A 24,843-nucleotide genomic window follows, 5' to 3' on the forward strand; every position below is an offset into this window, starting at 1 on the left:
CGGCGGCTCTGCGGGACAGCTCCTATACAATCTGCATGGCTGCAGTCACGCGAAGGCGGTGTGGTGCACTGGAAAGGCACGAACACAGGACTTCATGTTTCACAGAGCAAACAAAAAATGAAACAAGCAGTCAGGCTGCGCAGTCACCTCATGAGATCAACCAAAAGTTATTCTTATTAACTCTTACACATGTTCAAATGAATTCACTTAATAATTAATTGGTAATAACAATAATAATAATTTAAAAAATGAGCCAGAACTTTATCAGAATGGATTCTTTAAAGCAAAAGATTTGCTCTTTGATCTAAATTTGATCTGATCTCTTTGATCAACATTTTATTAAAAATATCATCATATTAAAAATCTAGTTTGATTCATGCATTAAATGTTTTTTTTTTATCTGCGTATAAACGTGATTTAATGCTGCGTGTTATAAAGCAGGTGAAATCATAAAAGGTTTTAATCCCCCCTCCTTTCTTGTGATCTCCTGTAATCTCCATTCACATCTAATTGCTACTCTCGCACCTCAAACGCTCCGCCGCTGTGACGTCACGGGGCAGGCGGCCAATCAGCACGAGAGCCCCTCTATAAAACTTCTATTCATCCCGCGAGTGTAACAGCGTTTCAAAGAAGCAGAAAAGATCAGAGAAAAAGATCGTACATTAAAGAGCTGGACACTGCGCCCTGAGCTCTTCTCTCAAGGTAAGTCTGCTCCATGCAGCAGTAATAATAATAATAATCATAATAATAATAGCAAGAAATTAAATCTTTTTTCGTGCAATGAAAACTTTCTCATGTGTGATTTGTTTATTATTATTTATATTTACATATGTAAAGTTAATACTCTGGTTTACTATGTGGCACGCATCCAAGTGCGCGCTCTCTGTCTCAGCCGGTGCGGCACGAGAAGCTGCCATAAGCCTGTCTGCTCGTTTCTTAATCTGGTCACTGATAAAATTTCTGTGCAGGATAGGAACTGTTTTAATTATAAGGCATGGTGCAATCACGCAATCATGCATTTTTTTTATTATTAAATATGCACTTATATCAGGATTGTAATTAAAGAAAAGCGTACTTAAAGTAAATAAATAGGAAGGAGTTAATAGATAATAGACAGAAATTACTAGTGCAATGCAAAAAAAAATTACAATATTAATAAAAGGGATTGAAATAAATTCTCTCGCACGTGCAATAACTCTCTCTCTCTCTCTCTCTCTCTCTCTCTCTCTCTCAGACTTATTTTCTAAGGTGTTTTCTCCCTGAGGCAAATAAAAATGGCGCTGGCAGATATCCCATTTTATGGCCCTATCTCCGTATCTGAGAGTCTCGTTGCCATTATAACAATATGCACAGTGTATCTGTTCATGTGGGTCACTCGTACCAAAATCCCTGAAGGTCTTCGGGTGCTTCCAGGTCCAAAACCCTTCCCTCTGATTGGAAACGTGCTGGAATTGGGAAGCAACCCTCACTTGAGTTTGACGACAATGAGCAAGACCTACGGCCCGGTTTTCCAGGTCCAGATCGGCACACGTCCCGTGGCAGTGCTGAGCAATAGCGAGGTCGTACGCCAGGCTCTGATCAAGCAAGGTGAAGAGTTCGCCGGACGCCCTGACCTCTACAGCTTCCGCTTCATCAGTGAAGGCAAGAGCCTGGCGTTCAGCACAGACCAGGCTGGTGTTTGGCGCACACGACGCAAGCTCGCCCAGAACGCTTTGCGCTCGTTTGCTATGATCGAGGGTGAGAGTTCTGAGTACTCCTGCGCCCTGGAGGAACACATCAGCAAAGAGGGCCTGTACCTGATTGAGAGACTGCATGGTGTTATGAAGGCCAGCGGCGGATTCGACCCGTTCCGTCACATTGTGGTGTCTGTTACGAACGTGATCTGTGGCATGTGCTTTGGCCGCCGCTACAGTCACGATGACCGGGAGTTGTTAAACCTGGTGAACTTAAGTGAAGAGTTCAACCAAGTGGTGGGCAGCGGAAACCCGGCTGACTTCATTCCCTTCCTGCGCCTCCTGCCCAGCACGACCATGAAGAAATACCTGGCCATTAACCAGCGCTTTAACATGTTCATGCAGAGGCTGGTCAAAGAACATTACGAGACATACAATAAGGTACTGTTTGATCTAGTGTATCTGAATAGCATGATGAGCTTCCAACAAAAATGTGCATGTTCACACTGTGTGTTTTTTTTTTCCAGGACAACATTCGTGATATCACAGACTCTCTCATCGATCACTGTGAGGACAGGAAGCTGGACGAGAACTCAAACGTCCAGGTGTCTGATGAGAAGATAGTGGGAATTGTGAACGATCTCTTCGGAGCTGGTGAGTAAGGATAATCGAGGATTAATCATTTGGAAATAAATATACTGAATATATTAATCAAATCACTGGCATTTTTGCGCACAGCCTCACACTCATCTGTATATCTTTACAGGTTTCGACACAATCAGCACGGCTTTGTCCTGGTCGGTTTTGTACCTAGTGGCTTATCCTGAGATTCAAGAGAGACTGCATGAAGAGCTGAGTAAGTCACGTTAATGTTTGTCTGATTGACAGCACAAAAAAGGATCAACACAATGTATTCTGCAAATAATCCTCCAATTTAAAATAGACACTCCAGTTCTGTGAGTGAATGAACGTAATGAGTCAATGAATCATCCCATGAGTCATCGAATGAGACACTCAAGACATTAAGCTCTGCCCTTTTTTTCACAGAGGAGAAGGTTGGACTGGACCGCGTACCGCAACTGACGGACAAAACCAACCTGATTTACCTCGAGGCTTTCATCCTGGAGATCTTCCGTCATACCTCCTTTCTTCCTTTCACCATTCCGCACTGGTAGGTTCCACAAACGTATGCATAAAAGTCTGCAATGTACATTTTTTTTTAATGAAAGAATTAAAAGATGTTGTGCCATTATGGGAATTAATCAGCAATGAAAAAAGTCTGTTTATAGTCCTTTGAGCTACACCTTTACATGCAATTGATCCAAACCACTGACACTAAAGATTACAAATTGTTAAATATAACTTCACTAATCAATAATGGTCAATGGTCATAGATGATCAATTCTGTTTGTACATTAGAAAAAGTTGCATTAATAATAATCTTGCAGAAGGAACAGCTACTTGACCAATCAGAATTAAGTATACTATAGAGAAGAGACATAATGTTGATTAATGCATGTTTTCTTTTGCAGTACCACGAAAAACACATCACTCAATGGATATTTCATTCCTAAAGACACATGTGTCTTCATTAACCAGTGGCAAATCAACCATGACCCGTAAGTTCAATTACATTATGCAGTTATGAAATCATGATAAAAAAAAATTGGCAAGCGGAGGAACTGGCACTGCAGGAATTTTTCTATGATGTCATTGTAAAAGTTTCAGATTTGTCATGTTCACCATGTTAGAAACAATCAGAATCCAATCGTGATCAGACGCTGTGTTTTAAAGCTTTCTAGTCGATAATGTTGAATCTTAACTTTCCAGCGTGCTGCTTCTCCAGCTTAGTGTCAAATATTGAATTTCAATTGTGCAAATGTTTGTGCTGCATGTCTTAGCAACCCGAATACGTGATATGGCCAAATGAAGTTGTTAAACACGATGTATTGATTCTCATTCAACAGCAAAACATGGAAGGAGCCCTCCGTTTTCAACCCCGATCGTTTCCTGAGTGCCGATGGCGCCGAGCTTAACAAGATGGAAGGCGAGAAGGTCATGATCTTCGGTCTGGGCAAACGCCGCTGTGTGGGTGAACTCATCGCCCGGTCGGAGGTCTTCCTCTTCCTCGCCATCCTCATCCAGAGGTTAAAGTTCAGCGGCATGCCAGGGCAGACAGTAGACATGACCCCGGAGTATGGCCTCACCATGAAGCACAAGCGCTGCCTTTTGCGCACCACGCCGCGGCCTGGGTTCGAATCTTCCTGCAAGGTGTGAGAGCCTGAGGCGGCTGTAAATCCGTCTGTTAAATTCGGGGATTGTAATGAAAATCCCTCATATTTCTGTATCATGCTGTGTTCAGTATAGAAAGGGGATCGCTTTAGTGTAGTCATAGTCCTCACGGTGCTATGGCAGACACTTACCAGTCTTAAATGCAGATCTACATGTTTTTAGAATGTAGGCACTTAGCTGCCAGAAGAGCAAGACTGTTAATCTTGTGAAATTCACATACGCTGTGTTCATATCTGCTTTAGTTTGTGCTGTCTCAGAGTTGGGTTGTGGCTCATTCCTGGTTGTATCTCAGGTACTTTGCTGCAGTGGTTATAAAAACATGAATCTAATTCTGTGGAATTCTTTTCAGCGGATGGAATGTCTTTATAGTAAGCTAGAGTAGTTTACAAAACATGCATGACTTTTTTTTTTATCCACGAACAATTGCATCATCCTGCTTGATGTTTAACACTGAAGTAATTTTTTTTTTTTAAGGATATTTAAGCTTCATCCCAAAATGTGATCTGTACATTCTTCTGCTGTATTACTGATAAGATTCCAATGTGCCTCAACTTCTGGCTGTACATAAAGCTGAAGTTTTGCATTGAGGTTACTTACCGAGGCCCACAGAGATATAGATTTTATTATAGGTAGAACTGACAGGCCACTGTTTTTTTTTCTAATGTTTTTTTGTGCATTTGCATGAGTGATAAAAAAAGTGTTGTGTGTGCGTGTGTGTGTGTGTGTGTGTGTGTGTGTGCATTGAAAATAATGAAGGAAGTGAATTTATATATATATAGGTGTACCTTTAAGGAGAATTAAAAGTGATTTATGCCTTTATGAATTAATGAATTATGCCTTTTTGTACACTGCTGTTGCAATGTTTCAGCACATTTGTATTCATTGCTAAAATAATAATAAATAAAGAATAATAATAACCAGGTCATCGACTTGTTTTTGCACCATCTTTGTATCGTAGCTTAGAATAAACAGGAGGGGATAAGTCCAGTATCATGGCAGGACAACAAGAACCATGAAATTTCAAAAACAATCCAGCAATGAACGCTTTTTCTGGTGGTATCTTAAAACATGAAAGAGAATCACTGCTACAATAAAAAAAGTCGATTATTTTATTTTATATTATTTTATAGGGCTTTATTCCTTTTGAGTATGATACCAAGTGCCAAGCCAAAATTGTAAGTCCACTAAAATTACAAAACTGTGAGGGAGATTCAGAGACACATCTGTCTGTGAGAACTGCACACACAGTCATTCACCAACACCACTTGCACATTACAGGAGCATTACTGAACCCCTGTACATTCCCACATGTTTGGGCCATTAAGTCTTAGAGTCTTAGGAAGTCTACATGAGTAAAAAAAATAAATAAATCCAAATGATTCTCCCTCGGTTGTTATTTAAGTGATGATGGTAGTGGTGACCACTGGGTTAGTTTAATTGGGGGTGACATCCAATAATGCAACATTTTTGGATATCAACCCAATTAAATTAGTTCATGTGAGGCTCATACTGTAAGAGCCTGTAAATTGTATCCTAGAAGAAATCATACCATCAGGATGAAAACAATTAGTATTGCAAAATGACAGAAGGATTCAAACCGTGTAAGCAAAGTGAATTAGATTAAAGCGTTTGACCGAATCACAGAGCCGGAGGTTTGTGCATAAACCTGTCACCAGTCCGTATCTCTGCTATACACAAACAGAACTGAACAGAATGAATGTTTTTAGTTTTGTTTGGGTCACTTTCTGCTTTCGGATTGGTACAAAGTCGACTTGCATTCCCTACTGGAGTGCTTGGTTCACTTTTGGGGTTTGAGTTGATTGAGATTTGAGTTACTTTACAATGCAGAATGAATTAGTTTATTTCATGTCAAGTCAACCCAGACTGTTTAAGTGACTTCTTGAAGTCAACTTAATTCAGAATCAAATCAGTTTATAATTCCCCCGAATGACACGGTGGTAAAGTGCTCACCCTATCAACCTATCGCTAATTCGATCCCCGGGTGGTGCTGTAGCCTCTCGCAGCCAAGGGCATAGGGAGAGCTAAATTGGCCGAGCTCTCTCAGTGATGTGGGTGCATGAGCGAGCAGTTTAAAAAGATGCAGTCGGTGACATCACATGGTTCAAAGGAAACACGTGATAGTCATCAGTCCTCCAGACTGAGTGGTAGTAGTAGCCTTAATGTGGGAGCCCCCTAGTGACGGGGAGGAATTGGACATGACTAAATTAGGTGGGAAATTCAAGAAAAAATATAATTTAAAAAATCATTTTCTAATCTGTTTGGATCAATTCCTGCAACAGAGTCTGTTCCGGGTCAAAATGATTACAACCCAGAATGTTTTGGTTACTTCCTGCAGTCAACTTAATTTAGAGTTGAATTGCTTTCCAATCCAGAATATTTGGGTTAGTTCATAAGATTGCGGGAGTTTCTGTCGCCTTGCACCTTCAAGGTTAGGGTTCGATTCCCGACCAGGCTCGATTCCTGTCTCTGTGTGCATGGAGTTTGCATGTTCTCCCCGTGCTTAGTGGGTTTCCTCCGGGTACTCCGGTTTCCTCCCACACTCCAACTAAATGCAGGTTAGACTAATTGCCATTCCCAAATCGCCTGTGTGAGTGTGTGTATGTGTGTGTTCCCTGCGATGGATCGGCACCCTGTCCAGGATGTACCCTGCCTCATGTCCTAAGCATAGGCTCCAGGTCCCCGCGACCCTGAATACAGGATAAAGCGGTATAGAAGATGAGTGAGTGAGTGAGTGAGTTTTTAAACGGCATCACATTCCAAGCTGATTTCCAAGAATCATCTCTGGGTACTGCAGAGTCTATTTAGAGTGTAATGGTTTTCCAATCCTGAGTGTTTTGTTCACTTTCTAGAATAGTTCTGAACTAGCTTTTCCAGGATTCCAGCAACTTTCTAATCAAATGGAATGTTTCAAACAATTTCTGCAATTGGGCGTATTTAGAATTAAAATGGTTTACAATATAGAATGTTTTGGATCACTTCCCGTAGTCGGGTCAATTCAGAATCCTTTTCAATTTGGAATGCTATTGTCAACTCCTACAGTTGAGTTGAGCTAGAATTAAATCACGATCCAACCCAGAATATTTGAGTGACTTCCTGTAGTTACGTTGACTCAGAGAGGAATCTTATTTGCTTATTTGATTTTTTTTTGTTTTTTTGTTACTTCCGAAAAAAGTATTTTTGGGTTGTAATCGACTTGATTCATTTAATCCAGAATGTTAGAGTTAGATCCTGCAGATTGGGAGTTGAGGTTTAGTCCCGAGTCACTTTCCAAGTTGGAATCTTAGAGTTAAGTCTTGTAGTTGAGTCTATTCAGAGTGAAATGCTCTTCCAATCCTGAATGTTTTGGTCACTTTCTGGAATAGTTCTGAAATAGCCTTTTCAGGAATCAAACTCCTTCTTGGATCTGGAATGTTTGGGACAATTCCTTCAATCTGGTCTACTCAGAATGAAAATCGTTTACAATATACAATGTTTCGGATTACTTCCTGCATTCAGGCCTATTCTGGATCAGTTCACTTTCCAAGCTGGAATGTTTTGTTGGAAAGTTCTGCAGTTGGGTCTATTTAGAGTGGAATGGTTTTCCAACCCAGACTGTTTGGGTTACATCCTACAGACAAGTAGCGTCAGAGTTCAATCACTTTTCACTCCAGCTCTGGTCACTTACTGCTGGTGGTTCATTCAAGCATGTGAACAGCTCCTCATTTTGCATGAATGTTTATATGTTTGAGTAAACGAGTCAGTGCTTGTGCGTGCCCAGATGTAGTAGGAATTCTTGGCCACGCATCCCTGTTTAAACCTTAGGATTATGTAATCGGTCCTTTTATATAAGCAACGTTATTCCCTCCTCTATTGTATTCTTTTTTCATTGCTGTGGAACCGCTTCTAAAGTGTCTGCCAGGTGACTAAATGTATATTTAAAACATAATTATAATAAATTAATATCTATTGAAAATTTACCGGTGCATTTAGCACATTAAGAAAAAAACATTCCTTCACATTCAGAAAAAAAAAAAAAGATTAGTGAGTGTAAATTTCCCGGGGCGCTACTCTTATGTTTTGTACCTTTACTTTGTACCTTTCACCTGGAAACATGGTGTACCTTCTTCTTGTTGTTGTTCTTCTTCTTCTTCTTTCAGTTGAACCCAGTAGGGGCCACCAAAATAAACCACTCGAGCCACAAATCATGATTTTTCACACAGGTTTTATGCTGAATCCCTTCTTTCCTGACACTACCCTGACATATTTCTTCAGGCTTAGTCTGGCATTAAGGCCCTACAACCCCTGGGACTGAGTAGTGAAACTGCATAGCAGGCAAGAAGATACAGTGATTAAGGATATCACTTTTCTTTTACCCCAAGCAACGATACCTTTTTTTGAGTGTGTGTGATGGTGAAACAGTGCTTTAGTTTGTGTAGTTTGTCCAATCCTATCCTCATCTATATTCAGGGGTTAAGAATATGGACGATGGAGCTAAGCATAAGATGTGTTAAAAAGTGCCTAAAACAAGGTTCCTCCACCTATTCCCCATGATAAGTGTGAGGACCTTGACAACCTTCTCAACCTTGAGAAGCCATTTCAAAAGGTTGAGATAGCTAGCAAGTATGGCTGAAGAACTTTTGCTTTCAACTTGTCTCAGCCTGAGCAGTGGTCTTGCTAAATGTACTGTATGCTCTTGCTCTCAACTGATGGTTTACAGAAGATAATGATTATATTGTGAGAACTTAATTATATTTCTATATCTGTGGTCCAGAATTATTCGTCTGGATTGGGTTCATAATGGAGTTGATGGTCTGTCACGATTGTGACTTGGCCTTGACCCCAATACGACTCAGGCTTAACCTGGGCTTGGATTTGCCAATACTGACAAACTCTGTAGCCTTGTGGTTCTTTTAAGTGCGCCATGGTTGGCCCCTAAATGAAGAACCTGGAGAATCTAAATCTTGTAGTGTCCGTGGGTATGTGTGAAGAGCTAGAACCTATGATCTGGGCTAAAGATGTCTCCATTGACTTTCTCTGCATGTTCCCATTCAATTGCTATCAGAAGAAAAATGGAAAGAAACAAAAAACGCCCACTGTGATGCCTAACACTCTATTTGTTCTATCTTTAGGCCACGAGTGTAACATGTATGTAAAGTAAATGTTTTTGTAGTACACTGGAGCCGTGATCAGACTGCCTGCTCAAATTCTGGAACGCTGGCCTCCCAGGAACTCGCTAAATGGCCAAGACAGGTGAAAATGCTATGGAGCGAGGTCAGAACTGATTAGGAAAATTGCGATAAAACAAAAAACACTGCTTTAACACACTCGCCTGTCACTCTGTTTGTTCTATCATTAGGCCACGAATATAACATGGAAGTAAATTGTTATTGGTATAATGCCTTTATGCACACACAAGCTTGTTTATTAACAGATTCACAGCACAGCCATTCAGGCCTTCACATGTACAAAGCCACAAGCCAAAAATCATAATACCTTGACAAGTAATAACAGTGTGAATTAGGGCACGATTGCGTCATGATTTGGCCGCAGCGTTATATCTGTGCGGTTTCATGCCATTAAACTGTTGAAGGGGGGCGTTGTTGATCCAGGAGACTTTAAGCCCACAGAATCACAATGCTTTATGGGAGGCTGAAAGCACACAGATTCAGCGTGTAATCTGTATATTCAAACAGTTGCAGTGTGCTGCCAGTGTCTCGTGTTTACATAACATAATTGCTGTGTACTCAGCTTGCACAGACACACATGCATACACACAAATATGCACACATGCACACACACACACACACACACACACAAACACACAGCCTCTCTCACGATCGAAACATTACGACCTGGTGTGCTCCCTTTGTTTAACTTTTGCGTGCGACATGAAAGGCAGAAATGTGAAACCGTGTGGATCACTGTCACTCCTAAGTCCTGCATTGAAGCCGAGTGCTTGCACTTTTGTCAGCAGATAAGTGGCTTTGTCAGGTCTGGTGGTATGCACTGGCTTTTAAATCACCACCATCCTGCACCAGGATCTAGAGCATGGACTGTCAATAGTGGGCTAAAAAAGCGCTGAGCCATTTCACAAAATAATCATAAGCATCACACACCAATGATCTCATGTCACGTTTCCGAACATTTGCCTGCACTAAGCCAGCCTTAATGTTAAGTCTTATGGGTTAAAATGGCAGAAAGGCAGAATTTTTCAATTCAGTTTAATTCCATTTAATTTTATTTCTAAAGCTTATTTAAAAGCTGATGCTGACCAAAGCACTGTACAGCTAAGAGGAGGTTGAAACGCACTACGTATTACATAACAGGATGTTCATCATTATGGTACAAGGCAAGGTAGCATATAACAAAGGTATCATGGAAAATGATACTACAAGGGTTGTTCAAGTCAGACTGGAACTGGGATGAAATTTCTCATGAACGTAGGCGATAAAACATTTACTACAAGCTCAAGCGGTGATGAGACTCTTAGCTGCAGTCAGACAAAATAATGTGTACACACTTCAGGGAAAGAAAAACCTGTATGAATATTTTAATACTAAATTAAATGCTATACATTATATATTTATATATGTGATAATATGATGATAATGATATTAATATAATATACATCATACTAGTTTCCTTTTTCTGAAGTGTGTAAATATAAATTATTATTATTATTATTATTATTATTATTATTATTATTGCATTATTATATATTAATTTCTAAATGCATTTCTAAATGTTTTGCCTTTTTTATTTATTCTATTTGGCAGATGATTGTGCATCTTTCTGGAAATACTTTAAATGCATAAAATGAGCAAATGATCTACGGATAAAAGAACTAATTATAAATTAACTAAAATTACTAAAAATAATAAAAAGTATTTTACTTAAATACAAAATGTTGAGTGATAATGACTGGAAATGACTATAATGACTATATATATCCACATTATGTATATATATATATATATATATATATATATATATATATATATATATATATACAGTATGTGTGTGTGTAATAATGACATAACTAATGCAATTACTATAAACATCCAATTACATTTCATAGCCTTGTCAGTAATTATGCAGCAGTAGCTCAGTGGGTTATGGCTCTGGCCTGCTGATCAGAAGGGTGTCAGTTCAATCCCCAGCTTAACCACGCTGCCATTGAGGGCCCTTAAGTAAGGCCCTTGGCCCTGTCTCCTCTGGGGCCCCGTACAACCGTACGTACATAGATGCACATGTGTAATTACACCTGTATTAAAAGGTGACATCACTATATAACTTATAATGACTTTTTTTTATAGCATTTGTAAGTGTAGTTGTCGAAATGCTTTTCTGGACCTATTTAACACCTCTCCAGTGCTGTAAATTATGGCTTTCGGTTTCATTCATAAATCCATCAGTGCACAGTTTGGCTCTTGCTATTATAAAATCCCTTTAGGCCATTCCATTTCCCATTAGGTCATTAAAGTTCCAGAGCCGTGACCATGTGTTAATTGCTGTGCTGAAAGAATGAAGTGGAAAGTTTGCCTTTATTTGTTCAGTAAATCTGTGTTTAAGGTCTGTATCCCTGTTATCATCGCGTGGTTCCTTGCTGTGGGGCTATCAGGGGCCACTGTTGGCATTTCCTCCTCGAAGCTGATAGCGGGGCAGGAGCGGTGTCCGCGACATTCCCATAGCGTGCTAACTGCCTATAGTGAAGTTCCTCTTTGTGCTGAGTGTGTGTGACTAAGATCAATAAACATTCCTCCTCACGCTGTGTCCATTTCTAGAGAGGACGTTATGCAAGGACTGGGTTATGCACCTCCATGGATTTTTTTTTCTCTGTCTGTCTCTGTCTTTCCCTGCACAGGAAAAACCTCCCCCTCACCTCCTCTGTACCCAAACACCCCATACACACACACAGGAAGTTCACACACAGTGAGTCCCAGCGAGAGAAAGAGAGCAGGTCATATCGATTGTAGCAGCAATGTTTACCTTGTAGCTTTTTTTATTTTTTTTTATTCTAATCTGCAGCCAGCAGGCTGGAAGCCAAAGGGCCAAGTGCCGCTCCACTCGGCTCCACGCCGGGGCCGGGCCGGGCCGTGCTGCCGAGCGCTAGGGGCCGTTCCTCGCCTTTCACACGCAATGCCAAACCCCGCTTACATGCGAGCACACACGCACACACACACACACATTTGCATGTTTGTGTTTGCGTGTGAATGAAGAACATATCAAGGATGCTTATCTTAAGAAACTATCTGACACTAATCTTTCCGTGAGAGCACAGGAGTTTTTCTTCTCTTTTCTTTTCTTTTTTTTTTTTTACTTCTCCCATTTGGACTTACAGAACCAAATATTTATGACAGTTTTATGAATGAAAGAAGCCGCAGAAGTGATCACGAGTATGGTTAGGTCGTAAAAGTGTCATCTTCTTCTCCTGATTATTTAAACCTACCTCCCACGGTTTGGAGTCGAGCGTTTATACAAGTCGTTGCGTGGGCTTTGGTGTCCTTATTAATCCGCTGCACTTCCTTCCTGTTCATGAGAGCTGTGTGACAGGGAGGAGCTGGAGATGAATGACAGAGCCTTCCATCTGTCATTCTCTCTCATGTCTATGTGTATGTGTGTGTGTGTGTGTGTCTATAATGTGCGAGAACATTTCCCCTGTAGCCTGATGAGCTGTCACTCTCCGACTCCTGCACAGCTTGTTTTGGTGTGTGCATGTGTGTGATTATATTTTACAGGTGTCTTAAGTATAAAGTGTGTGAGAGGCAACCTTTAGCCAGGCACTGTGGCGATACGGTAATTGTTGGTTGCCTGGCTTAAACAAACAATGCCGGGTTATAATGTATGTTCATTTTTTCTGGCAGAAAAGCTGTGTATTGTGACAAGAAGGCCTTTGTGTGAGTGTCAGCTCCTGACTGATATGCTGCTGACATTTCCAACAGGTCAACGCTTCTTCTGAAGAGCGTGCCGAAACACAAAGACAATTAAACAACACTTCAAACTCAATGCTTTTTAATTATTATGTTTTCCATTACCCCTTTTTCTGTTATTTGCATTTTCTCTGTTTGTTTTGCGACACTAGGATTTTGATTAATATAAACCTTCCATGATATAAATCTTGCCAAGATTAATATACTCTACTAATTACAGTATCCAAAGGCTGCACAGCGCCAAAGTGGTCTTGCACCTCCAGGGTCTGAGTTTGAATCCCACCATGGAGGTTGCATGTTCTCCCCAAGCTTGGCGGGTTTTCCCCGGTTTCCTCTCACAATACGAAGTCATGCAGATTAGACTCATTGTCATTCCCAAATTGCCAGTAGCGTGTGTGGATGTTGACCAGAGGTCCTATCACGGTTGTAAAATACAATACATATACAATGGTAATCATTACTGATCTCCACAGTCCATAGTTGAACTACAGAGCTTCCTACATGGATACATGGATTAATTATCCTACATACAAACGATATCTAATTTCCTACACCATTGTGCTCTTAAATTCTCAAATCTGATTGGTCGATTCATGTGTTGATTCATTTTCGAATACAGCAGCTCAAACAGTTCCGTCTGCAGGACAAATCTCCAGTTTATATTAATACGGCAGCTCTAATATGTTACAATAATGCAGAATATATATTAATATTTAATAATATACAGTACTGTGCAAAAATCCTGACTCCTCCATTTCTTTATATTTTGTTATCATTTTTCTATAAAGTCATGAGGAACGTTTCTCCAGGCTTCCTAAAGGACTGTTTCAGCTCTCGTTTTCAGTCCAGTTCCTCAACCTGAGCAGAGGAATGTTTTTTCTTTGTTAAGCCACACAGTGACCTATGAATCACACAAGCATTAAAAAAAAACATCTAACTCGGTCATGAACTAGTGAGAATCAGCTGCAGATGATGACAGATGATCAGGCGGTGATTAGTGTACTGTACCGGTGATGCTGAATGCTGAGTGGTAGGAACAGATGAAAGGGGAAATGAGGTCGCTGCCGAGGTGGTTACACAAACAACCAATTTTTAAATTGTATTTTTAGGCACTTTTCAACTTGGATTTGCAAGTTGTTATTTTCTGGTAGTATGACAAGCTAAGAAAAAAGAGCCGGGCTGGTGAGGAAACAGATGTTTATAGCTGCTATAACATAAGTGATGTTGCTCATCATCAACTGTAGAGTAAAAAATGTATGATTTGATCATTTTAATAAATATAAAAATTGTTAGTCTTGGCAAATTGATGTGGATCAAAATAAAATAAACACGTCTGGGTGTGCGGTTATTAGAAAAAATATTTAATAAGTGCTTTATCTTCTACACAAGTAACACATTACATTAAAAAATAATTTACTGTTAATAATTCTGTAATTGATTATTGGTTTAGAAATGACAGTACTTGTATATAAAATTCTTAAATCTGTAAAAAGGTAACTTGAACAGGATCTGGCTTGAATAAAAAAAAAAAAAAAACATAAAAAAATTAAGGATTACATTAGTAGAAAAATTGAGCTCCAGAATCACAGGGTAATTTTTCTGAGATTCTCCTCCGTGTGTCTGTGTGGGTTTCCTCCAGGTTTTCTGGTTTCCTCCGATTTCCCAAAAACGTGCCATTGATTTGAATAGTTACTTAAAATTTTCTCTTGATTCAAAGTGTGTATTGGATCGGAGTGACATGCGAGGTAAAATTCCCACCTTGAACCCAGTGTTCTTGGGATTGGCTCTGGAGCCAGCATGGCCCTGACAAGGATAAAGCATTTGCTGAAAGATCCACTGGAGAAAAATTCAACTTCTTTCTTTGCACCAATAAATAAAAAAATCCAACTGTTTTTTTAATATTCAGTGGTGTCCAAGTCAAACCGGGACCTATCTAAACACTCAGGTAGGTGATACATGTCTTTTATTACTGCACAATGGCGCTAACTTGTGGAAGAGACGCATCCATCTGTGTGAAATGTACACACAATAAATCCCAAGCACCACTTTACAGAAACAGAGAGTTATTGCCATGTCCCCCATACAACCCTGACCTCGCTCCAAGCCATTTCCACATGTTTGGGCCATTAAAGGAGTTCTTGGGAGGCCAGTGTTGCAGATGTGAATGAGACATGCAGTCTGAGAAAACTTTCTACCTCAATGATATGCAAGCACTAGTGAAACACTAGGATAATTATCTAAAGAGAAATAAAATCCTTAATTGACTTGAACGCCCCTTTAAAATGCTTATTATGGATCGAAGAAGGTTCTAGATCATATGATAGTAAATGAACATAAATGAACATTATTAGTCCCTTAGAAAGGCCCAACTAAGGATGGACAAGTCAAATATTTTGAGAGGTAATTTTTGTCTTGCTTATTATTTTAAAAATAGAAAATGATGCAACTTAATAACAATATGCATGCATGGCAGGCACGACATCACGTGGTTTCATTATTATTCTTGCCAGAGTGTTTATATCTTCGCCCATGACGTAAATAAAATTCACCTGAAATGCAACCTGACCTGAGTTCATCACCACCTTGTTAACTCATCTTCTTACAAATTTCTCATGAGATCAGGTTAGCGTGATCTCTATGAAGAAATGTTGCTTTTAGGAAATACAGGAAATACCCAAAAGCCATGTTTCCCGCAAGCTTTGCCAGGTCACGTTCCCTGGCAAAAACATCAAGCTGATGCAAACCATCAGCATGTAAAGCGTAATCAATCAGAACACTGTGAAATGTTAGGGGTTTTCCGGTTGTAATGCACCTGACTCGGCTTGATAACCAGCCAAAGCACTGACCCGGAGTGCTAAGAAGCCACTCGTGGAAGGAACTTGACACTTGAGACTGTACGTCCTTTGCTCACTTCTTTTCTAAAAACCCGAACAGTGCAAACATCAAGGCTTGATTTGAGTTGTACTGATTTGAGCAGGGTGTGAGATTAGACAGAGGCCGGTGACCATGTTGATATCGATACATAAAGTGAGTGTGTGTGTATGTGTGTGTGTGATATTGCAAGAGAGAGCAGAGTGTGTAAGTGTGTTCCCGTTTGTGAGTTGCGTTTTCTCTTGCGTGAGAGTGCAGAGTGGCTGGCTGTGACAGGAGCACTCGCGTGTGACTGTTCTCTCTCTCTCTCGCTCGCTCTGTGCTAGCGTGAGAGCTCGGCACGGCCGAGGTTGAACACCAGGTTTTTCCAGTTTTTTTTGTTCTCCACTTTGCTTCTTCTTTGCTTTTGTTTAGTTTAAGCACCCATTTGTACTCAGGACTGTATCAGTACCAGCGCACAGGGGGTCCGGTTCTCAATCGCATCACGGACAGTACACGACGCCCTGCGCTGCAGCGTCCGCGTTCTGACAGTCTGTAATAGAGCATCATGTGGAGGAAATGATGCACAGGCCATATTCAGTGTAAACAAAGTGTCCATCCATAAAGAATAAACAACCTCTAGGAAGTCGCATAATCTCACTTAACAAGATTTGAAGATAGATCCACTGTAGCTGTTCCCGGAAGCTCCTTCTGAAGGCATACTTGAGATTTTTTCCTTGTTTCAGGTGCAGATTCATAACTGTAATGTAAATTTATTTTCATTTTCATAAGTATATATACAGTATATATGTAATCTCTCACTCCCAAACAAAAAAAAAAACACATCTCAACCTCCAGTCTCAATACTCACACCAGAAAAGTGCTTGACTGTATTTAAGTTAGTGGACATCTTTAGTTACCTAGAAAACTATCCTTTTAAACTCATCACAGCACTATTCGTTTTTTTTAAGGCATAGTGGTTAGCACTGTCGCCTTGTGCCACCAGGATCCGGGTTCGATTCCCGCCTCGTGTCTGTGTGCATGGAGTTTGCATGTGCAGTCTCCCCGTGCTTAGTGGGTTTCCTCCGGGTACTCCAGTTTCCTCAAATTGGCCTACAATACAATATCTATACAATATGTATACAATACAATTAGCTACAATACAAAATCTAATACATGTATGTACAAAGAGTATAATTATATAAGATACTAGACTGTACCCTGGATGACATTTTCACCTGTCTTATCCCAATGACACTGTATGAGAAAGCAAACTATATGCATGATTGCAATTCACTTTTATTTTTTACATTCTTAATAACATTGGCCTGTTAAAATCACTATCAAACAGTTAAAAAAAATAATGCATCAAGCACTCGGTTGTAGAAGCAATAAAGATGTCCCCAGAGGAAAACAAACGAAAGCGAAATGTAGGCTTCTGAATAGAACATTTCTTTTATCAACAAGCATCACTCAGATAAGCCACGTTGCTGGCACAGTGTAAGGCATCTCATGCACGTCTAGGCTGCGTTCCATTCCACCGCGCGCTTTAAAGTGTGCCCCCTACTCCCTGCTCCCTGTTAAGGGAACTTCTCTCGACAAAATTCCACCACCCTGTGACATCAGCAGCGCAGACGATGCTTCCTCTGTGCGTTACCATGGTAACGGATGTCTGTTGCTACTCATGTGGAAATTACTTAGCACTGAAAATAAATGTTAAATAGTTATTGAAACAAAAAATAATATCATTACCGATTAATTTGCAAGAAATATATGGTAGAGAAATTATTATCATATATAATAGTAAGGATTTATTGATTACAGGCTTGCAAATAATATATATACCATAGACATCACCTTCCAAGCTCCATTTTTTCTTCGCATTGACTGATGGTAAATTTTGCACATCCACTTCCAGAGGAATCGTACTTAACATGGCTGAACACCCCGTGTAGTGTACTTCACAGGGAACTATGTGCAGCTCTTTGAGCCTGGAGTTTTGCCATGGATGAAGAACGGTTTTGTGTAAAAACAGCATGTGTTTGGAACTGATATGATCAACTGTACCTGCTTTGATCTTGACAAGTGATGAGGATGAAGCCTAAGCTTGGGGTTATACCTGATACGTGACTACGTGTGGATCTGTGCGGACACAGCGCCGGCACGCTCAGCACAGCATTGTTTTCATGCTTGCTTGAGTTTTGTCCATTCGAAGAATCAAACACAATATCCACTCGACTACACTGAGCAACATCGGGGCAGAAAAGTCACCGCTGGTCAGGTTTCTGTGCACAGTGAGATTGAATGATATAAAACATTTTAAACATGTCATATAAAATTACTACAATAAATTTTAAATATCTGATTTTTTTTTTTTTTTTTTTTTTGCAATAATGTTTAAATGAACCTGTGCTTGAATTATTATTAAATATTTGAAATATCTGGAACAGTCCACAACTCACATGTTCAACAGGAAGTTGTTTCATTCAAATTTCCTCTTCTCATTATGTTATTCGCTTTCTCTTTATTTTTTTAAGATATTATGATACTCACTGATAAGGTCGCTTTGCATAAATAACCTTGTTATATTTTCTTTCATAATTTGAAACGTTAAAAATTAGAGTAAACATAAATTTGATTAGGAAAATTTTGTATGTTTGCCAGGTGTGGGCTAAAAGAAGATCCTCATTTAAGTCATTTACCTCATTTAATAAGTAAAAACATTTTGTATGAAATGAGATGTTACCTGAGATGGTTTAAAACATACTGTATGGGGTTGTTTTTTACATGTTAAAAAGTTGCACAAAATTACTGAATCACACTACTAATCTAAAATATTGTGTATTCACTGATCACGACACTAACGCCACCATCAGGTGAATTAAATAACATTGATGATCAGTTACATACCAATAACGGGGTCATGATCACCCAAGGCCAAATTATGCCTGGGGGTCAAGTCGGAGCCTACACAAAAGCCAGTGCAGAACAAAAAATTCAGAGCTCGTCATGATAGAAAGGTGGCAGCTTGACACGTATGGAGCTTAACAAGGCTGCCAACATGACCTCCAAACTCCCCAGATCCCAATCCGATCAAGCATCCATGAAAAGCATCGGACAAACAAGTTCGGTCCAGAGTGGCCCCACCCCGCAGCCCACACAACCCAAAGCATTCATTGCCAACATTCCTGAGCCAAACGCCACAGCACACCCCAGAGGTCTTGTGGAGTCATGCCATGGGGGCCCAGAGCTGCCCCGCTGGCACATGAGGAACCTACACAATACTAGGCTTAATGTTTTGCATTATAGTTATGGCTGATCTGCGCAAACTCGTTGCTTTAGCAGGACAGATGTTTAATAAGTTGTTTTTTTATTACACTATTTATACTCGTGCGATAGCCATCATCCACCAGAACGACCGGCTTATTAAGTGAAGTGGCATCTCCTGTTTAGGAGTTTTATTTTGTGTTTCTAAATTTTTAATTATTTTAATACAGAATATACTTTGGTTGGAATAATTCTTCATATCATTTTGCATTTATTATGTATTTTTATTAAGGTGAAATTAAGACTGATCACCTTAAGGGCAGTCAATCTTTTTACAGGTCTCTGCAGATAGGAGTTCAGTTTGCCCGTGCATCAATCACGGTAGCGGAGACATCCTTGAATACCTGTGTTTAAAGCGCCCTTACTTCGGCTCTCCGTTTCTCTATTACAGTATTAAGAGATCAGACCCCAAATACTTATAAAGAACAAGGTAAGAACAAAAAAAGTGACTTGGTGGCCAGATTAGTGCAAAAGATGAGAAGTGTTGAGGAGAAGATAGCGATGAAAATGAGGAAATCGTGAACTCTGGAATTCAGCACTGGTGAAGATTTGAATAACCCAGATGTCTATCAGGTCGACTGAATGGCATTGAAACTGCAGCATTTTCATCATCATCAGAGACCAAGAGATTCTGTAGGACAGAAACCATCGAACGTCATAATCCGTTAGTCCGACTGGCGGAGGTGCTGTAGCATGATGTTGTGGAGATGCTCTTTAGCATCAAGGACTGCAAAAAAAAAGTCAGGGTGATGCTGATGGCAAAACAGATTATGAACGGTACAGTCAAAGCCCAGACCTTGATCTCTTCGAGAACCTCTGGCCTTCCTTAAAAAAAAAACATCTCCATCCAATGTGTCAGAGCTTGATCAATTCTCTGGGCAAAGTTTTCAAGATTCAGACAGTGTATCAGGATTAGGGTATGCCAGAAGATTCCAAATGTGAAAACGAAATGTGCAAATTCCAATGAAGTCCATTTCAAATCGATGTTACAGCAAAGCACCGTTGACCCATCTTGCTTCTCTCTTCTTCTTTATCCTTTCATCCTTCCTTTCTATGCACGCTCTCTTTAATGCACAAGCAATCAATTTCGGTCGTTCTCCTTCTACACTCTCTCACCTCACTTGACCCAGTTTTTTGTGCTCACTGTCTTGCATCCTCCATCTCTCCCTCCCTTCCTCTCTCTTTTTTTCCCCTCGTCCCCTCCCACCTGTCTATATTGGGAAGAGTAGCATGCGAGCTAAGTCTGTTGCTAAGCTAAACATCGTGCTTATTTTGTCCTTTCCTATCCACTGATGTGGAACTGGCAGTGGATATGGAACACGTAGGCATGTGCGTGCGATGCTATCAACCAAAGGCATCGCCTACAGCAACTACACACACACAAAAACACACACACACACACACACACACACATAAAAAAAAAATGCTACCAGAGGCCCTGAACTTTAAAGGAAATATCACAATATTGCATCCGGCGCTAAAAATAGCAGATCTCTCACTTGTGGGTCCAGATGACCAGATAGCAGCCAAAACTGGGTCTCCCACCATGATGCCACACCCAAGATGGCTTCCCGCAACTCCAGTCCACACAATGTGTCTGCCTTTAGATCAGATCAAAACCTCCCAAGCTCTTTCTTATGTAACAGGAACCCCTGAAATACACACACACACACAAGCACAAACACACACAAGCACAAACACAAACCAGCCCGCATCCATGGTGCCTAGTTTGTTATTCTTTTCCATTCCACTTATAGTAGCATCTACTGCTTAAAAAAGATGCACAGATAAAGAACTTCAAGTATGGAACCAAGGCATGGATTTGCATTCACTCTCATAGCGTGCACAACGTATTATGGCAACGGACCTCAGTACACGGCATGCACGCATGTGAGCTAAATAGGGACATCAACGCATCACACACCATTTGTATTAAAGTCCGTATAACCACTAAAGCTCTCCTTATGTACTGTAATCACAGACCCATTACTCAATCAAGAGAACTAAACTAGAGCCATTAAGGCCTGGCAATTTAGCTTTTTTCGTATAGTAAATGTAACGGATGAAAGCGATTCTGCCTTTAATGCCAAGGCGGGCACTTCCTGTGTGTTTGGATTTGTGTGTGTTCATGTGTATGCGCCTGCCCATGTTTGCTGCTGCAGATGTGCGTAGAGTAGTAGAGTGGCTTTACAGCTGTTTTTTTTCTTGATGACATATCAGGATCTCTGTGCATATGATCACGTTCACAGTTCATACTTAGGCAACTCGGGCAGGGTGATCTAATCAGACCTGCACATACCTGATATCTCCTCATCTCAGCTTACCCAGTCAACTGTCTCGTAAAGGAGACACTTTCTAAACAGCCTCTTTATAAATACATTATTGTGCTGTGCCAGTAAGTCTTTGTCATTCTATTTGATAAGCATTAAAAGTATCTAATAAAGTTATAATAGACTGTTTTACATAGTACAATATGTACTACAAGTGACATTTACCACAACTGGCTAACTTCAATTGTAATGTTCCTCAATACAATAAACACGGTTTAGTGACAAACATTTTGTATGTAACTGTAACAAACCTAACTTGACTCTTCATATGTATCCTTCATACATCTTTTTGCTAACACACTGCAATTATTCGTTCACTTGCAGTAAACAATCGCATTCATTTATACAAAGAGGTAACTGAGAGCACCAATCCATTAAGCATTATGTTTTTCGGGGGAAACTCAATATGGACACAAGAACAGCATGTGAAAGTTATGGATTGAAATAGGAACCCTGGAGCTGTGAGGCCATACTGTGATCAAGCACAGATTAATTATAATGGTTGTTTAATTTGTAGTTAGGAGGCAAACTTAAAAAAAAAAAAAAAAAGTTTATTAGTTAAATGTGAATGCTGGTTTCATAAGGAATGTAACCCTGATCTCTTCTCGCACAGAGATGAATAAATGTGATTGCAACTGTGAACTTGGCCTAACTCCATCCATAATATTTAAAGAAGGGTTGATGTTTTCTACCCACTTGCTAATTAAATGTTAATGTTTTTACAAGTACTACTATTGTTCAGCTGTCGATATTCCCTCAATAAAAGCAACAGCATTTATTTTTCATCTTTGTATTATTGTATCATGCACGGTTGCTGAGATATGGACAGTGTGAGTCTGTTTATAAGGAGCGCATTGGAGGGGGGGGGGATGGGGGGGGATAGGGGGGCGATGGTGTATTGCCCTCAGCCTCATTTTAACTTTAGTAAAAAATAATTTTTTATGAAGAAAAAAATCCATGTTTTTCTAGCACAACTAAAGCAACCAGCATGGTTAGTGTTCATTGAACTTTAAAAAAAAAATATATATATATATATTTATTTGTCAAAAAAATAAATTCTTCTTTTTCTGAACATGAATAGAGGAAATAAAATAAAAAAAACAGTCAGTACCAATTTAAAGAAGTTGGCACATTAGACATTGGCAGTCAAGCTAAGCTTGGTGAGCTAGCCCGGATCATTGCCACAGTTCACACCCCTGCAGGTCGTGATGTCGCTATTTTTCTAATACACCATGGAAGCTAAGTTTTTGTTTTTCCCACTGTTTTATCTTACTGTTCAACCAGCTAAATGTCATAGCATTCCCTGTATGACTGGTTTTGTTTAAAGGTAGTCAGGTGGTCATGTTGAGTTTACAGTACTTGTTTATTTTAGAGCTATTTCTAGTTCTGGTCAATAACCCTGTCTGCTCCAGGGACGCTGTATAATAGCTCACCCTGCGCTCTGACCCCAGTCTACTAACAAGAGGCTGGGATATGTGAATATTTTTGTTATTCTTGTTCTGAAGAAAGAATTTTACTGTGCAGTAACGTATATGTGACAAATAAAACCTGACTCTAACTTAATGTAAAAAAATCTCTGTGCGGTGGAGACATTTTTGTTCAATAAAGAAGCAAAAAATACAGTTTTGTTGGGCTTTTGTCTGTTTATCCATAGCATACCTATGGCGAGCCAGCCAGGAGTTGCAAAAAAGTTCAAACATACACTCTTAACTAATGCATAGTTAATAGCTAGCATTTTATCTTTAATAATAAAAAAACCAAGGGTGAGACAAAAAACATTGCATATATTACTTTATATTACTATTTCCAACATAGCGCAAAAACAGTTTTGTTGTGCTAAGCATAGTTACGTAGGGCCAGGAGTAGCTCAGTGGTTAAGGCATTGGACTACGGTTCGGAAGATCCCAGGTTTAAACCCCACAACCACCAAGTTGCCACTGTTGGGCCCTTGAGCAAGGCCTTTAACCCTCAACTGCTCAGATGTATAATGAGATAAAAATGTAAGTCGCTCTGGATAAGAGCGTCTGCCAAATGCCTAAATGTAAATGTTACATGTGTAGTTACATGTGCCAGAGCACAGAACTAGCATATCACACACTCATGTTTCCTTCATCATAATGCATGGAAGTTTGAGAGAGTCCTGAGAGAAAAAGGAAAGCAAAAAAAGAAGGCCAAGGCGACATGGATTATTGTGATTAAAAAAGCACTATTACATGCAAAAATTAAATAGCAAGTGTTAAATGCATTTTTAAATAAACGTAAGGTTTTATATTGCATAGAAGTGCCTTAATGAGCAGAAAAGGGAGGCAGAAAATCAAAGGGAAATAGGCAATGGGAGTAAATAGGTGAACTGAGTTAAAAGCAGGAAGTCTGCAGTGTGTACCGTCTTAGCCTCACTAGCTGCCAACACTAATCCTCATCCTGTCCTACTCTATAATTACTGAGCACACACCGCGCCTGCCTTTACATAAACAACTACTCTCTCTCTTTCTCGTATACACACACATACATACAGTACACACTCATACACACACAATCACACACACACACGCACATACTCATTATTCACATTCACACACCCACAAAGATGTATTCTCACAGTGTCTGATTTGCATTCTCATAGATGTACCTATTTGTACTTTCAATGCAGGTTCGCACAGCACCAATACAATACACACCCAAAAGCAGTGAATGCATGCGACCTGCACAGATGTAGACATAGCCATTGAGCTGTAAGTAGATGGGTAGATATACAGTGCAACACTTAATGGATATACAAGACATAGACACCAACACATTTATGATTAAATGTGTGCGCTAAGGGTTGTCGCAATTATTATAATTACTATTTGTTTTCTTTTTTTTAATTGTTGAGGAAAGACTGTCCTACATTTCTATCATTAGCAGAATTATAGTTCAGTAAACTATAAGGTAATAAACCTTCCCCACGTCTGTATAAATATAGCACACGGAGAGTTTAGGTGACGCTTTTGCACAAACACATAGCACTGTTTTTTCCCCCTATTTCTATGACATATTTTTATTTTGCTCTAATGCTCTACAACAGCGGTTCCCAGCTCCGCTCTTAGAGAACCATTGCCCTGCACATTTTAGTGCTTTCTCAGCTTGTAGCACATCTACAGTAATTTAACTAATCAACGAATGAACAGCTTTTTCTTAACTGAAGCAGAAAAAGCATACAATGATATTATGCACAATTTTATATTGCATATGCAAACTTTGTTGCATGTTTTTAAATACGTTTATATCGTTAAATTTTGCACTGTAGAATGTGTGAGAAAGTGCAGACTAAAAATTTTAGTCGAGATCAACAAGATAAAGCTCGAATATAAACAGCTCCTCGTTATCCTTTTAACAGCCTTCCGATAAGCACGGCGTTTAAATGATCTGCGAAAAAGGAACATGAGAAGACTGGATCGA

The 24,843-nt window shown here is 39.7% G+C and overlaps 1 protein-coding gene across 1 annotated transcript; it reads left to right on the forward strand.

Moving 5' to 3' along the window:
* The first annotated feature begins 617 nt into the window (after positions 1 to 617).
* On the forward strand, positions 618 to 4,888 carry LOC128527841 (cytochrome P450 1A1). Its single transcript, XM_053500459.1, has 7 exons — positions 618 to 702; positions 1,235 to 2,114; positions 2,201 to 2,327; positions 2,440 to 2,529; positions 2,721 to 2,844; positions 3,206 to 3,292; positions 3,641 to 4,888. Exons 2-7 carry the CDS (start codon positions 1,275 to 1,277, stop codon positions 3,948 to 3,950), a joined length of 1,578 nt encoding a protein of 525 aa, XP_053356434.1. The 5' UTR covers positions 618 to 702; positions 1,235 to 1,274; the 3' UTR covers positions 3,951 to 4,888.
* Positions 4,889 to 24,843: the final 19,955 nt, after the last annotated feature.

This window comes from Clarias gariepinus, chromosome 7 (genome assembly GCF_024256425.1).
Source record: "Clarias gariepinus isolate MV-2021 ecotype Netherlands chromosome 7, CGAR_prim_01v2, whole genome shotgun sequence".
NCBI lineage: Eukaryota > Metazoa > Chordata > Actinopteri > Siluriformes > Clariidae > Clarias > Clarias gariepinus.